At 40.8% G+C, this 24,588-nt stretch overlaps 1 protein-coding gene across 3 annotated transcripts in view; it reads right to left on the bottom strand.

Moving 5' to 3' along the window:
- LOC139725047 (uncharacterized) overlaps positions 1-24,588 on the bottom strand; it is a 508,769-nt gene that overhangs the window by 85,598 nt on the left and 398,583 nt on the right. For all 3 annotated transcript variants that reach the window (XM_071636133.1, XM_071636134.1, XM_071636135.1), the window contains exon 11: positions 5,077-5,190. In XM_071636133.1, coding sequence (XP_071492234.1) covers positions 5,077-5,190 — 114 coding nt within the window. The remainder of the gene's footprint in view (positions 1-5,076; positions 5,191-24,588) is intronic.

Below are 24,588 nucleotides of genomic sequence, written 5' to 3'. Positions count from 1 at the left end.
GTACGCAGATTTTCGTTGAGCTCGAGATGCGATGTGCTAGATCTATCGACCTACTTTCTTCAATACAACGCAAAACGGCGTATTTTGCGGTTCTGTTGCAAACTTAAATACTTCTAATTCAGCGGCTGTAGCGCTATAGATACTGCGTCGCACTAGCAGACTACGCTTCCATGGCCATGGCAAACAATCATGTTTTTGTTGTTTGTTTAGCTTAATGTATTGTACTGTTTTTACGCAGACAGTACCGGAAACCATCCTCGTCCCGTATTTCTTGTTTTAACTAAATCAATAAATAAGTCATGATGATCACCTATAACTATAATCGACTGCTAAGTCTCTTCGTAAAACGCAAACTTGCTGTTGATTTAAAGTTATAGCGGACTTCAAGTTGGATAAAGTTAGCGTTGATTTCACAATCAACGCTAACTTCATCTTGACAAAACAGGGCCCTGGACTATCAACTATTATCTTACATGGTGTCGTTTGTTTGTTTGTTTGTTTTTTTACTGCGCGTCACCTGTGATTTTTCCATTCCCTCGTGTGTATATGACATCGTCGCTTGGGCGACAAGACCCTGTATCTGAAATTTTTAATGAAAATGACTTTTTTGAATAAACAGTCAGATAATCAGTTAATGATGTCCTGTCAAAACCTTAGCTGTCTTACCCCAAAAATGAAGCTACCATGGCATGTTAAAGGAAAGGTTCTCTCATTTGTTATAGTGCTTTGGCTGCCATGTTTGTTTGCTTTTTGTTTTGTCTCCTGAACATGTGACATTTTGTAGATACGAGGTTTGTCGCCCCATATATATGTATATATATATATATATATAAATATATATATACATACATATATATATATGTATATATGATATTATATATATATATATATAATATTACATCATATTGAAGAAAAATTTGAATTGAAACAATTGAAATTGTTCATGGATTAAAGCAGGTAGTGTTGGGAATCTCAATAAACTTCTCTACATCACTATCACAATGATCGAAATGGATGTCTTGTCCACTGATGGTTAGTGTTCAAAACATATCCATGATATGTAGAAGCAGTGTAATCATTCAAATATTCAACCGCATCTGTAGTTTTGCAAGATTCATTCCTGGTACAGCTGTATCTTACAAACTCCAAGATATCCGGTAAAGCTGGTTTCACTGTACAGCAAGTTCAAACTGGGATGCACAATATACGTTTGTTTATCAGCAGAGTATGATTGGGTTTAGATTATGCCATTGACGCAAACCTGAAATAGGGTAAAACCATCAATTGTTGTCAATTTCTCACCATTCTGGCAAGCATTTTGGCGGGTATCTTGAATATCTCCAAACTCTCAACGCTGCAAGGGTGGCATCGTCCAGATTCGCATTCAGCACAGTGATCGAAATAGGGTAGAATCGTCAATAGAATTATTCTCAATTGCGAAACATTAAAATTGAAATGCGTGGAAATTTCCGTTTTTGGCGGCCATTTTGAAAACGAAATAGGATAGAACCAACTGTTGTTCTCAATTTTGAACCATTGAGAATGAAATACGTGATAATTTCCGCGGCCGCGGTTTTGGCGGCCATTTGGCGGCCATCTTGAATATCTCAAAATCCTCAAGGATGCAGGAGTTACATCATCCAGATTCCGATTTAGCACCCTCCCAACAGGGTATAACCATCAATTGTTTTCAGTTTCTCACCATTTAGAAGGAAATACATGGGAATTTCAGGTTTTGGCGGCCATTTTGGCGGCCATCTTGAATATCTCAAAATCCTCAAGGATGCAATTAAGACCTGCATCATCCAGATTTGGATTCAGCACCCTCGAAATAGGGTAAAAATCATCACTTGTTTTTAATTTCTCACTATTTAGAAGGAAATACATAGGAATTTCCGGTTTGGGCGGCCATTTTGGCGGGCCATCTTGAATATCTCAAAATCCTCAAGGATGCAAGAGTTGCATCATCCAGATTTGGATTCAGCACCCTCGAAATAGGGTAAAACCATCAATTGTTTTCAATTTCTCACCATTTAGAAGGAAATACATGGGAATTTCCAGTTTGGGCGACCATTTTGGCGGCCATCTTGAATATCTCAAAACCCTCAAGGATGCAAGAGTTGCATCATCCAGATTCAGGTTTCAGCACCCTCGAAATAGGGTAAAACCATCAATTGTTTTCAATTTCTCACCATTTAGAAGGAAATACATGGAAATTTCCAGTTTGGGCGGCCATTTTGGAGGCCATCTTGAATATCTCAGAACTCTCAAGGATGCAAGAGTTGCATCATCCAGATTCGGATTCAGCACCCTCGAAATAGGGTAAAACCATCAAAAAACATTGGGTGGATGGTAAAACAAGGTTAGGCCCAAAAAGTGGCTTCGGCACCCAGACTATTATTGTGTGTTGAGTGTTCACTTTCCTTGAACTAGGTTTAATCAGATGAATGGCTACATTTTCTGAGGGCATGTATAACAAACTTGGGGATTTGAGGACTTTTACTTGACTTATGACCCTTTCATAATTTCATGCATTTAGTAATTTTCACGGTATAAAGAAACTAGAAATGTCGCTATGGCGACTGATGCCTCCGCCATAATGCATGATTCTCCCAAAAGGCGTATAGTACAATGTCTTCACAATGTGTGATCCATGACAGTTTCACATAACTGGCAAAATATTGATATGACAGGTTTGTCAGAAATGACTTGAATGTTCACTTTCCTTGAACTGGGTTTGCTATAATTGTCGAAGAGTGCAGGTACACATATTTGGGGAATTGAGAATTTTTACTTGAATTCTGACGGACCCTTTTTATAAGTTTATGCATTGAGTAATTTCCAAGGTATGAAGAAAGAGTGTAATTATAGTACAAAATAGATTTTTTTTTTTTTTGGGGGGGACATTGAAACCTGGCCTTTGACCCTTAACCTTTGACCTTTGACATTCTGGCAGGAAATTTCCTGGAGAATCTCCATTAGGTAATGCATATATGTATATATTAAGTTTGAAAACTAATAATACAAGCATTTCATATACTAGTGTATGAGGGAAATAGTAAAATATTGAGGAGTTGACCTTGACCTTTGACCCCATGACTACTGACCTATAACCCCTAAATTCCCTAGATAATCTCTGCCAGTGAGTACATGCGTATGTACCAAGTTCCATGAAGATACTGGTACATTGAACCATTTGTGAGAAAAGTGATATTACAACATTTTCACCTAACCTTTGACCTTTTGACCTTTGACCTTATGACATGAACTCTCTCTGGAGAATCTTTACGCAGTAGTGCACGTCTACACCAAGTTTCAAGAAAATACCTTAGGGCATTGCATAGATATTGGGGAAATAGCAACATTTTTAGCATTTGACCTTGACCTTCTGACCTTTGACCTCTTGCCAATGTCACTAAAATCTACTCAACTAATTGTCCCATCATACATCATCCTTGGACCAAGTTTGGTGAAAGTTGCTTCATCCAGTTTTGAGTTATCACGTAAAAAGATAAATGTCAGGATTTGACCTTGATCTTTGACCTTTGATCTCAGTCCGATTTCACTAAAAAACTAATCAAGTAATTGTCCCATCATACATCATCCTCCGACAAAGTTTGGTGAAATTTGCTGGATCCAGTCTTGAGTTATTGCGTAAACGGATACAATTTCATAATTTGACCTTGACCTTTGACCTTTGGCGGATTTCACCCAAAATCTAATCAACTAATTGCCCCATCATACTTTATACTTGGACCAAGTTTGGAAGAATTCAAGTCAATATTACTCAAGTTATCACGTAAACGAAAGCGGACGGACGTATGGACGTACGTATGGACGGACATACGGACGTACGTACAGACGGACGGACGGACGGACAACCCGAAAACATAATGCCTCCGGCACCACTTCGTGGCGGAGGCATAAAAATGGAATTTCTGCATTGAATAGTAAACTGTTAGCATTTTGACCTAGCATATGACCTTTGACCTTTGACCCTATGATCCTAAAATCCCCAAGAGAATCACTGTCAAGCAGAACATTAGTTTCATGATGATGCCTTGAGCCACTTCCGAGATATGGAGGAAAAAGTGAAAGTTAGCACTTTCACTTGACCTTTGATCATTGAACTTTTTGGCTAAAAACTTCCTAGAGAATCTCTATTGGGTACAGTAATACATGTATACACCAAGTTTCAAGAAAAATCCTGCTGGGATTGCATAAATATGATGAAAAAGTAAAATTTAAAGAGTTGACATTGACCTTTGACCCCCTGATCTTTGACCTCATGACCCCCAAATTCCCTAGATAATCACTGCCAGTCAGTACATGCATATGTACTATGTTCCATGAAGATACCTTGAAACATATTTGAGATATGGAAAAAAGTGAAATTTTAACATTTTCACTTGACCTTTGAACTTTCACCTCTTGACCCAAAACTCTCACTTAAGAATTTTTATTGGGTGATACATGTACACACAAAGTTTCAAGAAAATGCCTTCAGGCATTGCATAGACATGGGGGAAATGGTGAAATTTTGATCACTTGACCTTGACCTTTGACCTTGGGCACCTGCATCCAAAAGTTGATAGGCACAACTTCACCCCCTCATACATATACCTGCCAAAATTCATTAGGATACCTCAAACAGTTTTTTAGTTATGCTGTCCACAAAATTAATTACGAATGGACGGAAGGACGGACAACCCAAAAACATAATGCCTGCAGCGACACTTTGTGGCGGAGGCATAAGAATATAATTATACAATACGAAATTGTACAAGACATAAATTACATGAAACTTCACTGGAATGTATAACAGTTTGTCTCGGTATAAACAAAAAGGTTTGTATACAGTAGAGTTGAGCTATGGTCATAATGTGAGAACTTAAAACTATAATCTATCAAGTGTAAAAATAAACAGTCATGGTGAAAACACATTTAAATAAAAGTCTCAGTGTAACCTCAGAAATTTTAAGTTGATGTTGATTTGTGCTTGGCAAGGATGTGGGCCAACATTCTCACTAAAACCCAACCAGAGTAAATATTGTCCTGATGTTGGGCCTGACTAACCTCATGTTCACTGGCCTTCTCCTCGAGAGAACGGATCCGCTCCAAGGCCTTCTTGTGTGCTAAGTTCACCTTGGTCAGCTCCTCATTCAGAAAGTCATTCTCTTCCTCAAGCTCCTAGACATAGTACAGCAAGAGATATGTCATGTAGGTGTATCCATTTCCCCCCTTTTTGAGGGGGTGTTCAGATTGAAAACATACAAAATCGATTACAATTTGAAGGCTATTGACAAGAAATGTAATGAAAATATATACTGAATTTTCACAACCTTTGCTAGTCTTAACCTTGACATTCATTACAGGAAGAATGCTACTACATATCACAAATCCTGGAACCACTTTATCAAAACATGTATCACAGATTTTAATAATCATTTAACCCATTACATACTGAATTCTGAAATCCCCATTTCATTAAAAAAATGTTGTGACCATGGCAACACAATATTTGACATTATGCCACATTGTCATAAATGCCAAATTTCAAGTCAAATGCTCAAAAGCTGAGGGAGTTAGCTGAATTCATATTATTGCATAATTTTCATTCAAAATATGCTGTTACCATGGCAACACATTTTTCAACAATGACAAAGATAAATTTTGCACATCTAGGTAATACAATGGTCACATGTGTCAAATTTGAAGCCAAATGCTCAAAAACCGAAAGAGTTAGCTGAACCAGAATTTTTGTATGATTTTCATTCAAAATATTGTTACCATTGTAACACATTGTTCAACAATGACAAAAGATGAAGTTTGCACATCTTTTTACTATAACAGTCACATGTGCCAAATTTCAAGCCAAATTCTCAAAGACTGACGGAGTTAACTGAATCCACTGTATTTTAGTATGCTTTCATTCAAAATATGCTGTTATCATGGCAATGCATCGTTCAACAATGATGAAAGATTAAGCTTGCGCATCTCTGTACCACAGTCATAGTGCCAAAATTCAAGCTAAATGCTAGAAGACTGAGGGAGTAAGCTGAATCCACAACATTTTTGTATGCTTTTTCGTAAAAAAATGCTGTTACCATGGCAATGCATTGTTTAACAATGACAAAATATTAAGTTTGCACAGCTACGTACTATAACGGTCACATCTACCAAATTTCAAGCCGAGTGCTCAAAGACTGATTGAAATAACTGAATCCACAGTATTTTTGTACAATTTTCATTTAGGATATGCTGTTACCATGGCAACACATCATTCAACAATGACGAAAGATTAAGTTTGCACATCTACGTAACAGAGCCGTCACATGTGCCAAATTTCAAGCCATACGCTCAAAGACTGAAGGAGTTTACTAAGCCATACGCTCAAAGACTGAAGGAGTTTACTAAATCTGCAATATTTTTGTATTCTTTTTTGGAAGAAAATGCTGTTACCATGGCAACGCATTGTTCAACAATAACGAAAGATTAAGTTTGCACATCTATGTACCATAGTGGTCATATGTGCCAAAATTCAAGTCAAATACTCAAACACTCAGGGAGTTAGGTCAATCCACATATTTTTGTATCATTGGCAAAAAACCCCCCTGCTGTTGCCATGCCAACAGATTAATTCACAAACAAAAAAGGTGTCTTGCATAACTACATATTAATTGATCATATTTCCTAAATTTCAACTGAATTGCTACAAACTGAGAGAGTATTTTGATTCATAACATTCTGTAAGATTTCTTACAAATTTGCTGTTGTCATGTCAACGCATCATGCAATACTAACAAAAAAGGTGTCTTGCACATCTTCCTCTGATAGTGGTCACAAATGCCAAATTTTTAGTTAATTGCTCTAAAAGTGTGAGAGTAGCTGGATCCACAAGTTTTTATGAAAATATGCCATTGCCATGGCAATACATTATGCGATACTAACAAAAAAGGTGTGTCGCACATCTACCTTTGACAGCAGACACACATGCAAAATTTGGGGTCAATTGCTCAAAAAATGAGAGAGCAGTTTGATCCTTAAGATTTAGCAATGGATCGACCTCCCGACCGCCCGACCGAGTGCCTGACCGACTGACTGACCGACTGCCTGACCGACCAGCCACCCGACCTCAGAGTGATTCCTATATACCCACATACGCACTATGTGTGGGCGGGGGTATAAAAACCTGAAAGAATGAAAGTTACAATTCACATGAACATAAAACGATTGGAGAAAATAGAATAATTCAGAAACTTGGGATTTGGTGTTTGGTGCTCATAGAACTAAAATGTATTGCATGAAACCTGTCTTGCTGCTATTGAGCTTGTGCTCATAGTTTTTATTGCTATTAGTGGGGCAGATATGTGAAAAACATGCTCACATCCGGCGGAAAGAATGAAATTTTGCATATAGGGGTATTTTGGGGCGCTGATTTAAAAAATTGGAGGATCCAAGAGACTTGACCACTGGGTCGGCCGCCAACATTTAAAGATCCCTATCTTCAGTTCTGAATAACATAGGCCATTGAAACTTGATACATAAAAGCATGGTGATATGATGACTTTATGTCTGATAAGCTGCACGGCAGCCAATTTGAATTTTCCTACATAGTTGCCATGTTGGAGTGTGGAAAATTTCTATCTCGAGTTTGTAAATTAGGCTACCTGATTCAGCGTGCGTTTGTAACTGATTGAGTGCGCGCTGTTGTATTCACATTGTGACGTCAGCCAAAGGTGCATCATGCTTTATTTTTGCTGCACTTTTTGGCATGCCCGTGAATGTTAGTCATGATGTTTGTCTTGGCAGCCATATCGGAATTCAAAACAGAGGGCATTGCGTTTGTCAGACACATCACATTGTTCCATTTTTTAACTCAGCATATAAAAATACCTGTTTGCAGGTAATTTCCACGTCACTCATCACTTAGAACCATGGCAGCCACATTGGAATTCAAAATGGTGGCTGACCCCGTGGTCAGATCTCTTGGATCTGGCAATTTTTTAAATCAGCGCCCCAAAATACCCCTATACGCAAAATTTCATAGTTTCCGCCGAATGTGAGCATCTTGACCAATTTTTGCAACACATCTGCCCCACCGTGCACCTCAAAACGAACAGAAAGTCGCACACACTGATTTTGCGTGGGGACTGAAAATGAGTGAAATGGGTCAACCTAGCCGAACTTGACTTTTTCATATTTTCTGAAAGAGCGGGTCTTCTTTTACATTATGCTAAAATTTGGTATCATAAAACGGGCAGGAAAATGTGTTTTTTTAGCAGTTTATCTCGAACATTTTTGGTAGAATAGTGTGATTAGGTGTGTTTTTAGAATCCCTTTTTCATTTCTGAAAAACCTTGTCAACACTCTTCACTTTCAACTCTAATAACTTTTGAAAGGATAGTGCTACTGCTTTGAAAGTTGGCATTAATTATGGACAGAATGTGTTAATGAGGCATGCTTAATTTCAGTTTAATCTGATGATCCCTTCATTGTTGTAACTCGGGTGGTTTACTTCCTGTTTTTTGTCCCATTCATCACACAGCCAGCACGGTTTGGTAAAGATTAAGCACTTGAATAGACTACTTCAGAGCCTCTTTTCTCAGTTCCCACTTTTCCTGAGTTTGTGCTTTCTTTCCAATATTTAGATAGGTTAAGAGAGTCCATTTGATTTGAGTTATACATCGGTCATGGAGTTCTCAAGAAGAAGATGAAAATGTAAAAAGTTTACGCACGATGGACAACGCACGCCGGACAAGGGGCGATCGCAATAACAAAAGGCCTTGGAGAGGCGCATCAGAGTGGTAGAGTTAGAGACGGACGAGCCGTCGTCAAAACCAGCATGTATGGCCGCTATGGCCGATCTGTATCCCCTGATCGTGGCTAGCGCTAGACCCCTATCAAAAAGATGAATGAGGAAGTCCGCGACTTTTTCCAAGGGGGCGGAGCAGGGCTGAATTTCGCGCTCCTGGCACCAATTGAAGAAACCTGCAAGACGGGAGTTGTAGGTTTGGGCGGTAGACTGCCTATGTGATGCTGCTACCAGGGAGGCAGCGCGCTCAGAGAGACCGGCTGCCGTCCCTGATAAGGGCCATGCAGTCAGGCGCAGATGTTGGAGGCGGGGATGGGGGGCTCCCGAGATGGGCTGGGTGAGGAGGTCTGGCTGGAGCCGGAGCGGGATCGGGTGTCCCACTACCAGGCTCCTCAGCTCTGGGTACCAAACCCTCTTCGGCCACATCGGTGCGATGAGCACCAGTGTAGCCTGATCCTCCCGAGGTAGGAGAGGGATCGGGGGAAAGGACTGCCTGAGCCCGGCACCACCTCCAGAGCCGAGCAGCTAGGGCGTTCAGGCAACCGTGGTGTTGTCCATACGGTTGAGTACGGTGTTGCCCCGCACACGCCGCTGGAAAGAGCGGAGTGCAAGAAGTACCGCTCTCATTTCCAGCAGGTTGATATGTTGACAAGCAACATGGGGGGGGGGGGGAGCACATGCCGTAGGCAGTCTGCCCATGGCAGTGAGCCCCCCCAGCCCTGCAGGAAGGTGTCCGTCGTCACAGTGACAGACGGGGAAGCCGTGCGGATGGGGCTTGCCCTGTGAGAGGGAGGCAGGTGCACTCCACAATCGAAGCAGGGCACGGGCGTGTGGGGAGACGGGGGATGGGCTTGGACAGGGGGTTGCAGTGCGGGGTTAATGCCGCAGTAAGTGGAACTGCAGGGGACGCATTCACAACCTGCAGTTGGGTAGAATATCCAATAGAATAACCACCCTGTAAGGGAAAGTGAGTCAAGGCAACAATGCAACTTTAAAGCATACGTGTATGAACATATTTCATGCATATATATATATATATATACAACTGTACTCGGGGTCCCTAAGCCCTGGTGTACATGAAAATAAGTTGCGTTCCCGAAGAGTTACAACATTGTTTAAGTATTTATTTATTAGAGGTACACAAGAATGTCATGAAGAAAAAGTAAAATTGTTTACTCCCCATAGGTGTGATCTTAAATAGGCATGAGGCGGGGCGGGGCTTGGTAAGGGGGAAACCCCCCCGGACACGGGTGATTTAAAATCAGGAGGCCCGGTTACGGGAGAAATAATTCAAGAAGCCTGATAAGTGAGAAAAAGGCTCCGAGAGGTGAATAACAATTTTTTCTAAGTCCTGTCGGGTAAAAACAAACAGGGCCCTGTTTTATCAAAAGATAAATTTAACGTTAAGTCAAAATAATCTATGATTAACCTCTCAAATCAACTCTAAGTCCACTTAATCTATGATTAACTTCCAAATCCACTTGAAGTCCGTCTTATCAAGACATCCAGAGTTGACATCAACTCCAACTTCCTAAAAAATCAACACATAAGTTTTCTCAACCGCTCCAAATCTATGATTAACCTAACAGGTGATAAATATCAACTTTAAGTAGAAACAGTCTAGGTAGACTCAATTGTAAGACAATTTACAGAAGAAAGATGACTGTCACACTTTCCTAGTCTAGCTGGGGTCTTGTCACAAATGTTTGTCTGTTAAATGCTAACCTTTCTCTAACATTTTGTTGCATTTCTTTCATGTAATTATGGTCTTTTCCTTGCATGAAATTCACGATCGGCACGCTTGCTTACGCGACTGCTGCACGCAAACACCATCGACAGCAGTCGCAATCCCAGCCTGCGCGCCCGGCGCCTTGGCCCGCCGCCCGCCCGCCAATCAAGCTATCGCCAGCAAGCAAGTAACCGAGTACGGTACTGTAACTGGAACTGCGTCTGTGTTTAATGCATATCTTGCCAAAGAACCCATATGCGAGGAAACCAGTGATTTCTGACGTGCGTAGGCCTACGTAGAGCTAGTTAATAGATACTAATTAAGAGTTCAGTAGGCATATACAGAAAATAAAGAGTTTAATTCTATATAGCACTGAGTACGACAGTAACTTGAGATCCAGCTTAATGTTAGGCTTAACTGTTTATAGATAACGTTCAGCGAGTCGTTGGTACTTACCGTAACACGTAGTGGCGTACTGCTGATTAGAGCGTCTAAGTCGATCTAGAATTTCGACATGCTGATGATGAAGACTCGTGATCTATTCTTTACAAAGCCGATCTGCGCCGTAGAGGTAAAAACAAGCTACTGTAGTCACCACACTCTCACAAGTTTCCATAATCCTACACGTAAATACACAGGAGTTGAAACAATGCATTGGTAGGCCTACACGACCTTCACCTTGGACAGTCAGTTACTGTACGTTTTTAGATCCATTGCAATGAATAGGTGAGTGTTTTAATAATCCTACGTATGTGCGGAATCTTTACGGTACGCGCGTACGCAGATTTTCGTTGAGCTCGGGATGTGCTAGATCTATCGACCTACTTTTTTCAATACAACGCAAAACGGCGTATTTTGCGGTTTTGTTGCAAACTTAATACTTCTAATTCAGCGGCTGTATAGCGCTGATAATACTGCGTCGCACTAGCAGACTACGAATCCGTGGCCATGGCAAACAATCATGTTTTTGTCGTTTGTTTTGCTTAATGTATTGTTTTGTTTTTAAGCAGACAGTACCGAAAACCAGCCTCGTCTCGTGTTTTTAGTTTTGACTAAATCAATAATTAAGTCATGGTGATGAGCTATAACTATAATCGACTATTAAGTCTCTTCGTAAAACGGAAACTTGCAGTTGATTTAAAGTTATAGCAGACTTCAAGTTGGATAAAGTTAGCGTTGATTTCACAATCAACGCTAACTTTATCTTGATAAAACAGGGCCCAGGAGTATGGTGAAATATGCCCACGCGGTGCACCATACAGACGCGGCGAGCCATACGGCTTGAGTGGAAAAGTACAGAGGCCTGTCCTGCTGTCCCGAAGTACGGTATTGACACATGTACAAACAGCAAACGGCGGAATATTTTAAAAATTTTCGTAATAGTTAAAAGCTGCTGGGAGGACTGAGAGTGTGACTAAAACTCGTATCCTAAGGTGTCCTGCCCGGTGGAGAAACCAGGGCGGAGGCCATGGTTTCTCTGTCCAAAAGAAATTTACCACCGTTTATTTTATACTGAGGGCAGGTAAATTACTAGTCTGCTAAATAACCATAGGTTATTTTGAGCTACCGAGTAAATAAAGGGTGGGTCTGACCTTCGTGCTGCCGAGTCTGTGTTGAATCAGTCGGGTGTGGTCAGGTAACATGAGGTAGCATTGTCAGATTTATTGCGGAGCGCAAGCAGATGTCCAAACTCTGCGGGTCGCGAGCTGTAAAAGAGGATGATTCAATGGCGGTCTCGCACACGCCGAGTGTGTGTGCGGCAGGCACACGGAAGGGTGTGTGTGGTAAGTGACTGTTTTTGTTTTTGTTTCTCTGTGCTTATATGCTCTCAGGTTTCTTGGCGTAGCCGGAAGAATAACATACTTTTGAGACAGGCAGCCAGTTGTATTGAATGTAGATAATCTAGCTGCTGTCTCTTGAGGAGTGTGTTGAGCAGCACCTTCAAGACTCACGAAATACTGGTGTTATATGCAAACTAACAAGAGTTATTCCCAAAGAAATATTGTTTATCCTATATTCTACTTTAATTCTTCCATATCTTAATTACGGTATATTAGCGTGGGGTAATTCTTCAAAATCGCAAAATGAAAAGCTATTTTTGATCCCGAAGAGAGTTATAAGAACAATTTGTAATGTACATTTTCGTACTCACACTAATGCTCTCTTTAATCAACATAAAATTCTGAAAGTGGAAGATATCTATGTTATGCAGTTAGGGTCTCTAATGTATGATCTTAATGTGGGTGAACTCCCACTGGCACTAGCACTTTAATTCTTCCATATCTTAATTACGGTATATTAGCGTGGGGTAATTCTTCAAGATCGCAAAATGAAAAGCTATTTTTGATCCCGAAGAGAGTTTAGAATAATTTGTAATGTACATTTTCGTACTCACACTAATGCTCTCTTTCATCAACATAAAATTCTGAAAGTGGAAGGTATCTATTTTATGCAGTTAGGGTCTCTAATGTATGATCTTAATGCGGGTGAACTCCCACTGGCACTAGCACAGCGTTTTAAGAAAAATAGTGATATTCATAGATATAACACAAGGCAGGCTTCAGGATTGCATTTACCCCGTGCAAGGACACAATTTACTCTTAAAACGCTAGTACATACTGGACCCAGGTTTTGGAATTCGCTTGATGCAAGCATTAAACATACTTCAAGTAAATCAGCCTTCAAGCGTAGGCTTAAGTCTCATCTTTTAAATACTTATTGTGTTGATTCGTGATGTCGTTAAAACAATGTTAACAATGTTAATGTCAATAACTGAAAGTAAGTCCTGTATGTTACATTACAGATGCATATACTTTTATGTCCCTTTAAAAATGAAAGAAAGTATCAATGTATAATATTATTGAAACCCAGTTAGTTGTCTTCTTGTCATGTCTTGTTTTGTTTTGTTATGTTATGTTTTGTTTTGTTCTTTGTTTTTTTGTTTTTTGTTTTGTTTTTGTTGGGTGTGTGTGTTTGTATATGTATTTTATCGTCTCACATAACCCTTTCTTTATCTTTCCTTTCCACCCGCTCCCTTCATTCCTACCCTTGTTTTATGTAAATAATCTCCCTTCACCCCATTGCACATAGCCTCCCTTGTCTATTCCCTGTTTTCGTTTGAGATTGTGTAATTTTTGTTATTTTTTTTCTTCTACTATGTATACATATATATATATATATATATATATATATACATGTATTTTTTTCTTTCTTTTATTCCGAGGGACCTTGTCTTACAAGCTATGCTTCACTAAGGTCTCCTCGTTTGCCTTTCTCAAAATATTGTTACCCTTTCTTATCATTTCACATACACATGTAATTATATATTTATGTTTTTGCAAAAAATTTTAGTGTTAGTTGTTGTTGTTCCTACATACTCCTGAAAGAAAGTGTCAATGTTATTGCTATGTTATTGTTATATTGCTTATTGTTGGAAGAAAGACAAATGAATGAATAAATTTGAACTTGAACTTGAACTTGAACTTGAACAATGGTCGGGCAGATTCCAGGAGAGATTAAGGAGGCAACAAGAGACCCGGGGGTCTAGCGCTCACCTGAGTATCGCAAGTTCACCTTCCATGCATTCTTGCAGACTCTTACCTGAGAACATTGGAAACTTGTGGTGAGGGGTAGCTTTGAGAGATGGGGGCATGGTGCCCATTTGCATATTCCATCACATTGGTAAAAATATCTGCCAAGTACACTGCACTTTATAGAATGTTGGATTATGCAGTTTGGAAAAAAAAAGGACTTAAAGCCCTATCACTTTTGATTCTAGAGAAAAATATCATTAAATATTCATTAATTTAGGAGGTTCGGAACCCAAGGAAAGCATGGTGCACATTCAAACACTTTGAGATCCTTCCCCCTCCCAAGTTGGGGGGGGGGGGGGGACAGTCCTGGATCTGCAATGAACAAACTTAAAACTATAGTCATAGTCATTCTAGAGAATTGTAAATATTCCTTAATGTTTGGGGAGAGGAGATTAGGCCCCCTCGAGTCCCCCACGGGGAGCATGGTGCCCTGTTGAACAAATTGAGACCCCCTGGAATGCTACCTGTCAAGTTTGGTGAACATTCATCAAGGGGTTTGCAATGATTATGAACATGCACAATTTACATAACCATTTGGACCCATCCCATCCCACTTCCTTGGGTCCTAAGGGGGGGGGGGGGGGGGGTTCTGCGTGGGTTCTGCCATGAACAAACTTGAAACAACAGTCATCAATATACTGACTCATTGTATGAACTTCGCTCAATCACTTCTGTTTAGGACCCCTCCCCTGGGTCCCAAGGGGGGCACCCCTGATTCTGCCATTAACAAACTTGAAACTACAGTCATCAAAGAATGTACTATCTTATAGTAATAACTTTGCTCTATCACTTCTGGTTCCAGAGAAGATTTTTAAAGATTCCATTTTTTTTTTTTTTTTTTTTTGGGGGGGGGGGAGGTTTGGGCCCCTCTGGACACCAGGTGGGGCATGGTGCCCACTTGAACAAATTGAGACCCTATCCCCCTAGGGATGCTACCTGCCAAGACGGACGACGCACGACGGATGCCAGACGAAGGGCGATCGTAATAGCTCACTTGAGCCTTTGGCTCAGGTGAGCTAATAAGCAATACTGACTAATTTTGCACTCCCTGCCTGGCGATCCCCATCTTGAAATGGAGACCTGGGCCCCGTTCAATCATTCAAGAGTTATATAATCATTGATCATGAAATAAATGATAACTCTGATCCACTTATATTCAATTTTAACTTTCAATCAACTCTAATTTTCCATTAAATTACAAAGAGTCTTCAAATTGATTGGAATTTAAAATTGATCACCACGACATATAACTGATTTGATTAAAACTAAAATTAATAATGACTGGTGGCCACGCCTAGTTTCCGGCGCGGTCTGCTTAAAAAACAATATAATACATACAAAACAAACGTAACCACATGGAGTGCTAACAGATGAATACAGCGCAGCCTGTACATGTGTTGTGTGTGTGGTACTGACAAACGTTATGTAGAACAACCTCCCACAAATCTGCCTGATTAGGATAGAATACATGATGATATCTGCAGTGTGACTTGAGGTGAAAGTCGTGCATGCAATGTTACAAGTCTTATGTGTAAGGATTTCGGAAACCTTTGCAAGTATTGACAAACACTGACAAACTACGTAAATTTCATGTGATGTTTTCCTCGCATGTTCATAGCACTGCACACACAGTGCTCGCTTGCTGGTCCTTGCTGGCTTGAAGGGCTGGCTGGCAGATTTGTTTCCACCAGGGTGCCAGCTGCACAAGGTGGGTGATCACTGTAAGTCCTACTGCAGTGCTGTTCATGTACAGCAGTCGTGTCAGTGATGTATGTCGATCGTGAATTAGGTATAAAGAACCGACCGTATTAGGGGATAGAAATGGAACTAAATGTATGAGGAAATTAGCAGTTAGACTCCAGCTAAACTAGATGAAAAATTTTGCACTTTAATTTACAGTAATCCTCTGTAAATTGCCTTACAATTGAGTTTACTCTGATGGTCTCTTCTTATAGTTGATTTTGGATGAATGATAGAGTTATAGTTGATTTGTAGAAGTTACAGTTGATTTTGTAAATGTATAGTTGATTTGGGAGGAAGTTTAAATTGATTTCTATTTTGGGTCTCTTGATCAAACGGACTTATAGTTGATTTGGGAGAGTTATCATTGATTTTCTGGAAATCAAATTGATTTTAATCTTTTGAAAATCGAGGGCGCTGTTCAGCAGCTGCAGACGTGTTTTCAACATGCTCCACTTTCTTCGCACTTTTTTGCATTAAAATTCCATGTGTGGATTCGTTTTTCAACTTGAATTGTGTATCAATGATGTATTTGGTGTTCATGGACCAATGTGAGTGATTTTGTGAATCATCTCGTGTCTTCGTTTACCGGAATTCTGTGTGAGTATTACCATGATTCGTCATCATACTCTGCATACATGTCCGTGCACCGCACTCGGGCTTTGCTACAGCTCGCTGTCCAAGCTCAGACTGTTTGTCCTACTGACCCTTGCTGCCTTTGTAATGTCGACAATTGGCATGACCATGATCAGAGCCTCGGACAAATCTTTGTTCCCGCATTCCAACTCTACAATACCCGTTACTCTGGGAAGGGCTCCGTTCAATGAGACGTTTCGCTATTCAAGTTCGGAACTTTTGGAGTTACGTAACAAGGTCTCTGCCAGCAACGCCCGGATACCCCAAGATGTATTCAACAGCATACGCAGTCTTGGTATATCTCGTCAAAGAGGGCGTCGAGCAGGTAGAAAAACGCGGCGCCGGATTTCAGTTGTCCAGCATGAACGCCCGCAAGGACCATCACTAACTAAAAGAACAAGGACTTTACGCTACATTGACGTCGAGTCCTCATACAGACCGAATGTCACACGGAGTGCCTGGCCTTCGCTTTTGCTCCTGAATGCTAGATCACTGTGTAATAAATTTGACGACTTTGAAGCAACGATATCAACTCTGCACGACGACGTCCAAGTAATCGCAGTAACAGAGACATGGTTTTCTCCTGACAAACCATCGGCGTGCTTCAACCTGTCTGCATTCACACTTCATCGTAAGGACCGTCACGGACAGACTGGCGGCGGTGTAGCAATCTATGTAAGTGATACACTCAATTCAAACCTTGTGTTCACTGAACTTGTTCCCCAGCATCTTGAGATATTATGGATCAGAGTTACATCGTCGGGCATTGTTCATCTGCCTAAGCCAATGTATGTGTGTGTTGTCTACGCACCACCTCGGTCTCCTCACCATCAGGCAATCACTGAGCACATCATCCAAACTGTCGACATTATCAATTCTATAGACGATGCAGCAATTTTTGTCCTCGGTGACTTCAATGACCTGAAAACTGATGTTATCGAACTAAATACTCGGCTCTGTCAAACAGTGCATGTTCCTACTCGCGACAACGCAGTTTTAGACAAAGTGTTGACCAATGTCGCAGAACGATACGTGGAACCCAGTACTCATTCTCCGATTGCAACGAGTGACCATCGTGTTGTGAAAGTTCGAGCAATCAACATGATCAAACCGGAAAGGGCGAAGACACGCTCGTTGAGACCATTTCGCGATTCTTCCGTGAGGGAATTTGGTCGTTGGATCACTCAGTTTCAGTGGCATGAACTACAACATATTCCTGACCCTGACGACATGGTAGAGTATCTGCATGGTACACTATTACAAGAGTATAAGCGATGCTTTGTGGAAATCAATGTCAAGGTGAAATCTGCTGATAAACCTTGGTTCAATGACTCGATCCGTCGGATGATATCAGATCGAAACTCCGCACATGACTGTGGCAACACTACTCTGTTTCACCAGTTACGAAACAAAATCCAGCGCACCATCCGACAAACCAAGAAAAAGCACTATCAAAGTAAAGTCGAACATTTAAAGACAACTGAACCGGGTAAATGGCATCGACAGATTAAGGATCTAATAGGAGATAAGCCCCAATCACTCCGACTGGCAAATGACATGACACCTCGTGAAATGGCGGACGATTTGAACACCTACTTCACAGACGTCTGCATGCAGTTGCCCCCGTTAGACCCTCAGGCTCTCACGTCGTACCTCCCAGCACCAACTCCTACTCCTAAGATCAAGCAGTATGACGTGTACAAACGCCTGAAACATCTTCATGCATCGAAGGCATCACATCCCAGAGATGTACCTACGCGTCTCCTGAAAGAGTTTGCCCTGGAGATATCTGGTCCACTTACGACAATATTCAATGTGTGCTTGGATAAGGGACACTTTCCTAGGAGATGGAAAAATGCCTCTGTGTGTGCTGTGCCGAAAACTCCCAAAGCAACTACATATGATCAACTCCGTCCGATATCTGTCACGTCCGTTCTGGCAAGGGTGTTTGAAAGCTTCATTGCGGAGTGGTTGACAGCTGATCTCAAACCAAACATCGATCCCTCACAATACGGGAATATGAGAGGAAGCTCCATCAACCACTACCTCGTTCATATGCTTGACACAATTCATCGAAATCTCGACAAACAGGGTTATTATGCCAACATTTGTACCGTGGATTTCAAGAAGGCCTTTGACCTCGTCAACCATACGAAGGTCATCGAAAAACTCATCCATTTAGGCGCCAATGTCTCCATCATACCCACTGTATGCAGTTTCTTGACCGGTAGAACTCAAACCGTACGCTACCTAGGGCAGAGTTCCGGACCCCTCGACATAACATGTGGAGTACCACAGGGAACAAAGCTCGGCCCGATCCTATTCCTTGTTCTTGTAAATGATGCTGCCCTTACTACTGACCTGCGTTGGAAGTATGTAGACGATCTCAGTTTGGTCGAAGTACTCCACAAGTCACAACAGAGCTCCTTGCAGACACATGTGGATTCGCTCAGCGAGTGGTGTCAAGCCAATGACGTCACACCCAAACCGGAGAAATGTAAAGTTCTACAGGTCTCCTTCCTTAGGAGTGCCCCGCACCCGCTTAACATAACCATCGGAAATGTCTCCTTGGAGAAAGTGTCATCACTGACCCTGCTGGGTATCACCATCCGTTCCGATCTCAAGTGGGATGACCAGGTCAGCCAAATGGTCTCGCGTGCTTCTAGACGCCTGTACATACTCTGCACCTTGCGAAGGAATGGTGTCTGTGTCTCCGACCTCGTCCTCATCTACAAAATGTACATAAGGCCATTGCTAGAATTCGGGGTGCCTGTGTGGGGATCTAGCATAACTGCAGCCCAGAGCGAAGCTATCGAAAGGGTACAAAAACGCTCCCTCCGGTGTATTACGTACCCAAACACCACTTCCTACAGCCAACAGTTGAATCACTTTGACATTCCTACCTTGAAGGACAGGAGGCAGGAATTAATATTTCGCTTCGGCGCTGCCCTTCTTAAGTCTGAGCGGCACCGCAACATGCTCCCACCCACTCGTAGATCTGTCTCTCGCTACAACTTGCCTCTGAGAAACGCTGAACACTTGAACTTACCTTTCTGTAGAACTCAGAGGTATAAACAGTCATCTATACCTCATCTTGCTGCATTACTTAACTCCAATCTGTAATGTTGAATTTGAATGAGTCTCATACTGTTGGATATCAATACAATTCCATATCTCATACTTCTGGCAATTACAACAGAAGCTAATGATGTTTACTCTGATTTGTTATATTACGTGATCGCTGTCTGCTCGGTTTTTATGTTTATGCTTGATTACTGTATATTCATGATACCCCAAGCAATGTGTATAAAGAGTGTACCGAGTATGTTGGTCATGAAGTGCTAATTATAAGCAATACACGAAGCGTTCTTCAGGTATACTGTGCTACAATTTTTAATTCACTACGCTGTTGCTCACTGGTGTTAATACTCGCTTGGCCCTCATTCGTTTTTGATATATGGACTGACCGAGCTGCCCTTTTTCTGTGGGTTTTTTCTTAATAGAATGACCGAGATGTTTTCTTTCCCTCCCCCGGTTTCAGTTCACGTATAATGGTTTTAGATGAATCTGGGCTTTTTGGCTGTAATAATTTTGCTGCTGGACAGTGTGAAGTAGTTTTGTTTGTGAATGACTCGGGTTTTTTTTTTCATCGCTTCTTCTTTTTTTTTCATCAAAAACAAAAACAAAACACAGGTATTAGATGATAGATATAACTATATGAAGAAATGATTTAAAAATATTTTTGTCATGTATCAATTTGAATTGTTATGGGAGTTTTGCCTGTGGTGTTTGTCAGATATCATGGCTCTAATGCATCTTTTATTTTTTTATTTTTGTGTGATTTGAAATGAATAGCGCCCCCATAGGGAAAGTCCGAGGAAGAGATCATCTGGAGTTCGAGTTGTTTTATCTGATATGTATAGCAAACTATGACAGTGATATGTGAAACACATATATAATATGAAATTGCAGAGGGAAATTATGATTTTAATGTATTTGATATGTATTTTTTGTGTGTTGGGGTTGGTGGCGCCGTCTGTGGATGACCTTGAGAAGGTTAATGTGTAGGGTTTTTTAGATTTTGAGTTGTTTTATGTATAATTTAAAAAGATGGTTGTATAAATAACAATGTTTAAATAGTGAGGTTTTGAAGGACTGAAATAGTTGGATGTTTTTAAAGTCAACGTGGTCAAGGGAAGAAATTTGTATGTGTGATATGATATAATATGAAGTGTTTGTTGGTTTATTTTACTCTTTGTTGTTTTATGGTATGATTCTGTATGCGTCTGTGATGTCATCTGTCATATTTTATGCCACCTCAATCGGTTATTTTCCCCGTTCATTAACCATGGGAAACACATCTTACGTCCTGAATGGTATTGAAATTTTGATATGTCAACCGGCAATAATTTTTAGGTTTTTTTTTTCAATTTTATATCAAAATTTCGTCGCCTTTTTTCCACTATTTGAATATATTTCCCTTTTCTATCCTTTTTTGAAAATAATTTACGGATTTTGTATGATAACTAATATGTATTTCCGCTTGATGTTTCGTCGATATCACAATCTTTATTTGTAGTTCTCATGCTTCGGTGCATTGAAATTTTTCACCCATTTCAACATTTTACTTCCTTGCCCGCTCGTCTCCATCTTGCCATATTTGTTATTCTCTATACAAGTACACTACATACTGTATCTCTTTACCTGTTGTGCAATACCCTCACCTATCCCATTTTCTGATGCCCCGGTCTGATGTGTATTATGTCTTCTTTTTTTTTTTTACATATTTCACGCATGCTTATCCTATCAATGTCATTTCATTTTTTTTTAATGATTCTAATGTAAAGCAACCGTATCAGCCTTCGAGCTGCTGGATTGCTATTTATTTTTTTTTATACTTGCACAATAAACCATATTGAATTGAATTGAATTGAAAATGGGGCCCTGGTGGCGACTGCTTGGCAACCCTTGATGTCGGGTGTATGTGTTTGCTTTAACCCTTTATGTGCTCAGGCATTTTATCAGCATTCAGTTTAATCCATTCAAGTTGATCCATGTGTTGCTTTCAGGTTTGCATGGTGAAGTAAATGAGGGAAAAAGGTTTGAGGTAGCACCATGTGTACATAGTCCTTTTAGGGATCATGGCTTCACAAAAGAAGAGCCTATAAAGAGGAGAGTTGAGGAGGGAAACAATATCTAGGGAGAGTCGTACGGGAGAATAGAGTTAAAGCAAGTCAGGAGTCACATTCGATCTGCTGCTTTGAAAAGGAGAAGGTATTGATAGTTAGATGTTTCGGAAGATCAGCAGATCCAATGTCCACTTGATTATTCTCTGACACACTCAAACAACAACAGACGAGTGTGATGTTTAAATTGTTCAGGAAATGTTAATATAGCATGTGTATTCCAACAGCATGCGAGACATGAGATAAGAAGTACACAGCACAAGTGTAGACTGTATAGTACATACTGGTACTTGAGTACATGTATAATGCACTATGAGCCAGTGTTGTGTATGTAAAGTAAGCGTGTGATGATCAATTGAATAGTGTGGGCAAAATGTCCAAATAATTTGCACCATGGTACACCATATATTTTGTTATCTGTGTGCTTCTACTGAAAATCTTTCCTCTCATCACCACACATCAACCATCTCAATAGGTGGACAACGGAGCACCTCGCATCACGTGCATTATCAGCCACTATGTGGTACCCGATGTGTTTCTACTCAGGAAAAATTAAGATGTCACTGCACATGGCCACGAATCTGCAGAATGAGAACTGACTCTAAAAAATGTTCATCTGCTTCCAATAAATTATGTCCCGCGCGGGCCGCAAACCACACAAAGACTTCCTTGCATTCCCTCCCTCTCCACCACGAGCCCTCCCCCCCCCCCCCCCCCGAGTCCACGCATGTCACTCACACATCCTTCCTCTACTAAGACAGGGAACTAAAGTTGGCGCATGGTTTTTGCCTCTTAAAAGGAGACTGTACCGGTATCTAATTTTTTAATATGTTGTTCTTCTAATTCCAAAAGACCAACCTGTGCAAATAAAAGCGGGGTTTCATTGCAAAATAGTTCGCAATTTATTCAAAATGACCCTTTATTGGTGCTATTTATGCTAATGACCTGACAAGCCTAACTTTCACAGAGATGCCAAGTTCAAAAAACTTTTATGAGTGAGATTTTTACGACTCGGCGTCTCGGCGCTCAAGCGCATGCGCACGCGAACGAGGAGGGTGTCCCCGTCCCATGGTAGGGAGCTTTTTTGAATTATTAGCTCTTAATGAAGTGATCTGGTGCATACTTAAGTGACTATTTTTTACTAATTTTGAAAGGCAAAAGGGAAATATACCTTCAATTGCAACTATCACTCTAATCCTTTGAGCTATGCTCCTTATTTTTGGCCCAAATTGCAGACTTCACCAGATGCGTGAGAAAAATGGGCGCCATGCGTGAGATCTTGAGACAGACCCTAAATGCTTGAGTCTCACGCAGAATGCGTGAGACTTGGTAGCTCTGCTTTCACGACGTATCAGGTGCACAACTAACATAATGATCACAAGCGCTCGCATACACGTGCGTTAATTCGTACCAAGTAGCAGACGACGCTTAGGTCTAATTTAGCTAGCAGGCAGCACTTTTGTACTGTCCTATCCATGTAGATATCTCAAATTTCACTGAACTAAATTGCATCAAAAATTACAGGATATACCTCTCAGCTTATTTCAAAGTACTCACTTATATTCAAACAAAATACGTAATCGGGAAGTATCAATATCGACGCCGACTTTCAAGTCGTCACTCAAAACAAACTCACTCTTTGCGAGAGACCGTGGCAAACGTGACCTGCACAATCTAGAACTGAAGCTAGCCGACTAATAGTGTGCAAACGGGGAACTTACACGGGAACTAAAACTCAAAAGTGAAATGATTGTGGCGATTTGTGTGATTAAGGAACTATATATTTCATTCAACTTGCCACAAATAATTTGTACATTGATTTTTTGCGCCTGATTACTTGAAAGATTTGTCTCATGATATTAGATGCCTAATTTCAGTATGTGCATGCGCAGGTAGGTAGGGCCTACACCACGATAACTCATGTTTAGAGCAGATTTTTTTCAGCAACGACATGAAAGTCGACATCTACACTTACGCTTCCCAACAAGCGGTTTGGTTCAAATTTACGAGAGCAATTGGATATGAGTCATAAAATATTTCCTGTGATTTTGGTGCAATTTGGTAAGGTGAATTTTGAGATTATACTATCATCTACATGGATACGGAAGTACACTAGCACTATACCTACACTACAGGGCCAGCGCTGGGATCGTGAAGCGGCAGCACTGTTAGTATCTATGTGGTGAGGCCACTCTTCCGAGATATGGGTCCTGCTAAAACTAATTGTTAGATTGAGTCCTTGGTGTGAATAAGACCATCAAGAGATTTATCTTGGCTAAAAAACATCGGAAATCCATAAACCAGATATCTTACCTACAAAATTCAGCACAGGAACAACAGTGCCTGCAGGGCAAGGGTCTAAATCTAGACCTTGGAGTCTGGACTTTTGTCTGGACTTTCTTCAAGTCCTGGCAGTGGGGGTATGTATAATGTTACGATGTGCCTTGTTAGCGCTGTGCACATACAGCTGTCGACGGTGACGCGAGTGAGTGTACTCATCAAAACTAGGACTGCCGCGTACTCCTTGACTACTTACTAGTCCTAGTCCTAACAAGTGGTTAGTTCTAGTCTAGAGTCTATGTGCACTGGGTGCCGTTTTCTTCTCACTAGGCGTAAATAATGCGCGTCATTGAAGAGAGTCTATTTGGATTTAGATTTTAAGAATCACTCAGCCCTCATCTACATCAGATAGTTTGAACTGTCGATGTGTAGCCATGTATCACTCAGTGTATAGTTAGTGTAACGTTACTTACACACAGTTTTCTATGGGCAGCACGTTCAGATAACGATGCCAATTTCATTTTCCATATCTGGAATTTTCTCACTGCAGGCTTATCTTGGGTTTTAGAATCCTCTCTTTCCAGTAGTGTGCATCAAAAAATGAAGATA

This window comes from Diadema antillarum, unplaced genomic scaffold (genome assembly GCF_040938485.1).
Source record: "Diadema antillarum isolate AM-2024a unplaced genomic scaffold, OU_Dant_1.0 seq00000013_RagTag, whole genome shotgun sequence".
NCBI lineage: Eukaryota > Metazoa > Echinodermata > Echinoidea > Diadematoida > Diadematidae > Diadema > Diadema antillarum.
This window is presented reverse-complemented; position numbering and strand designations above follow the sequence as displayed.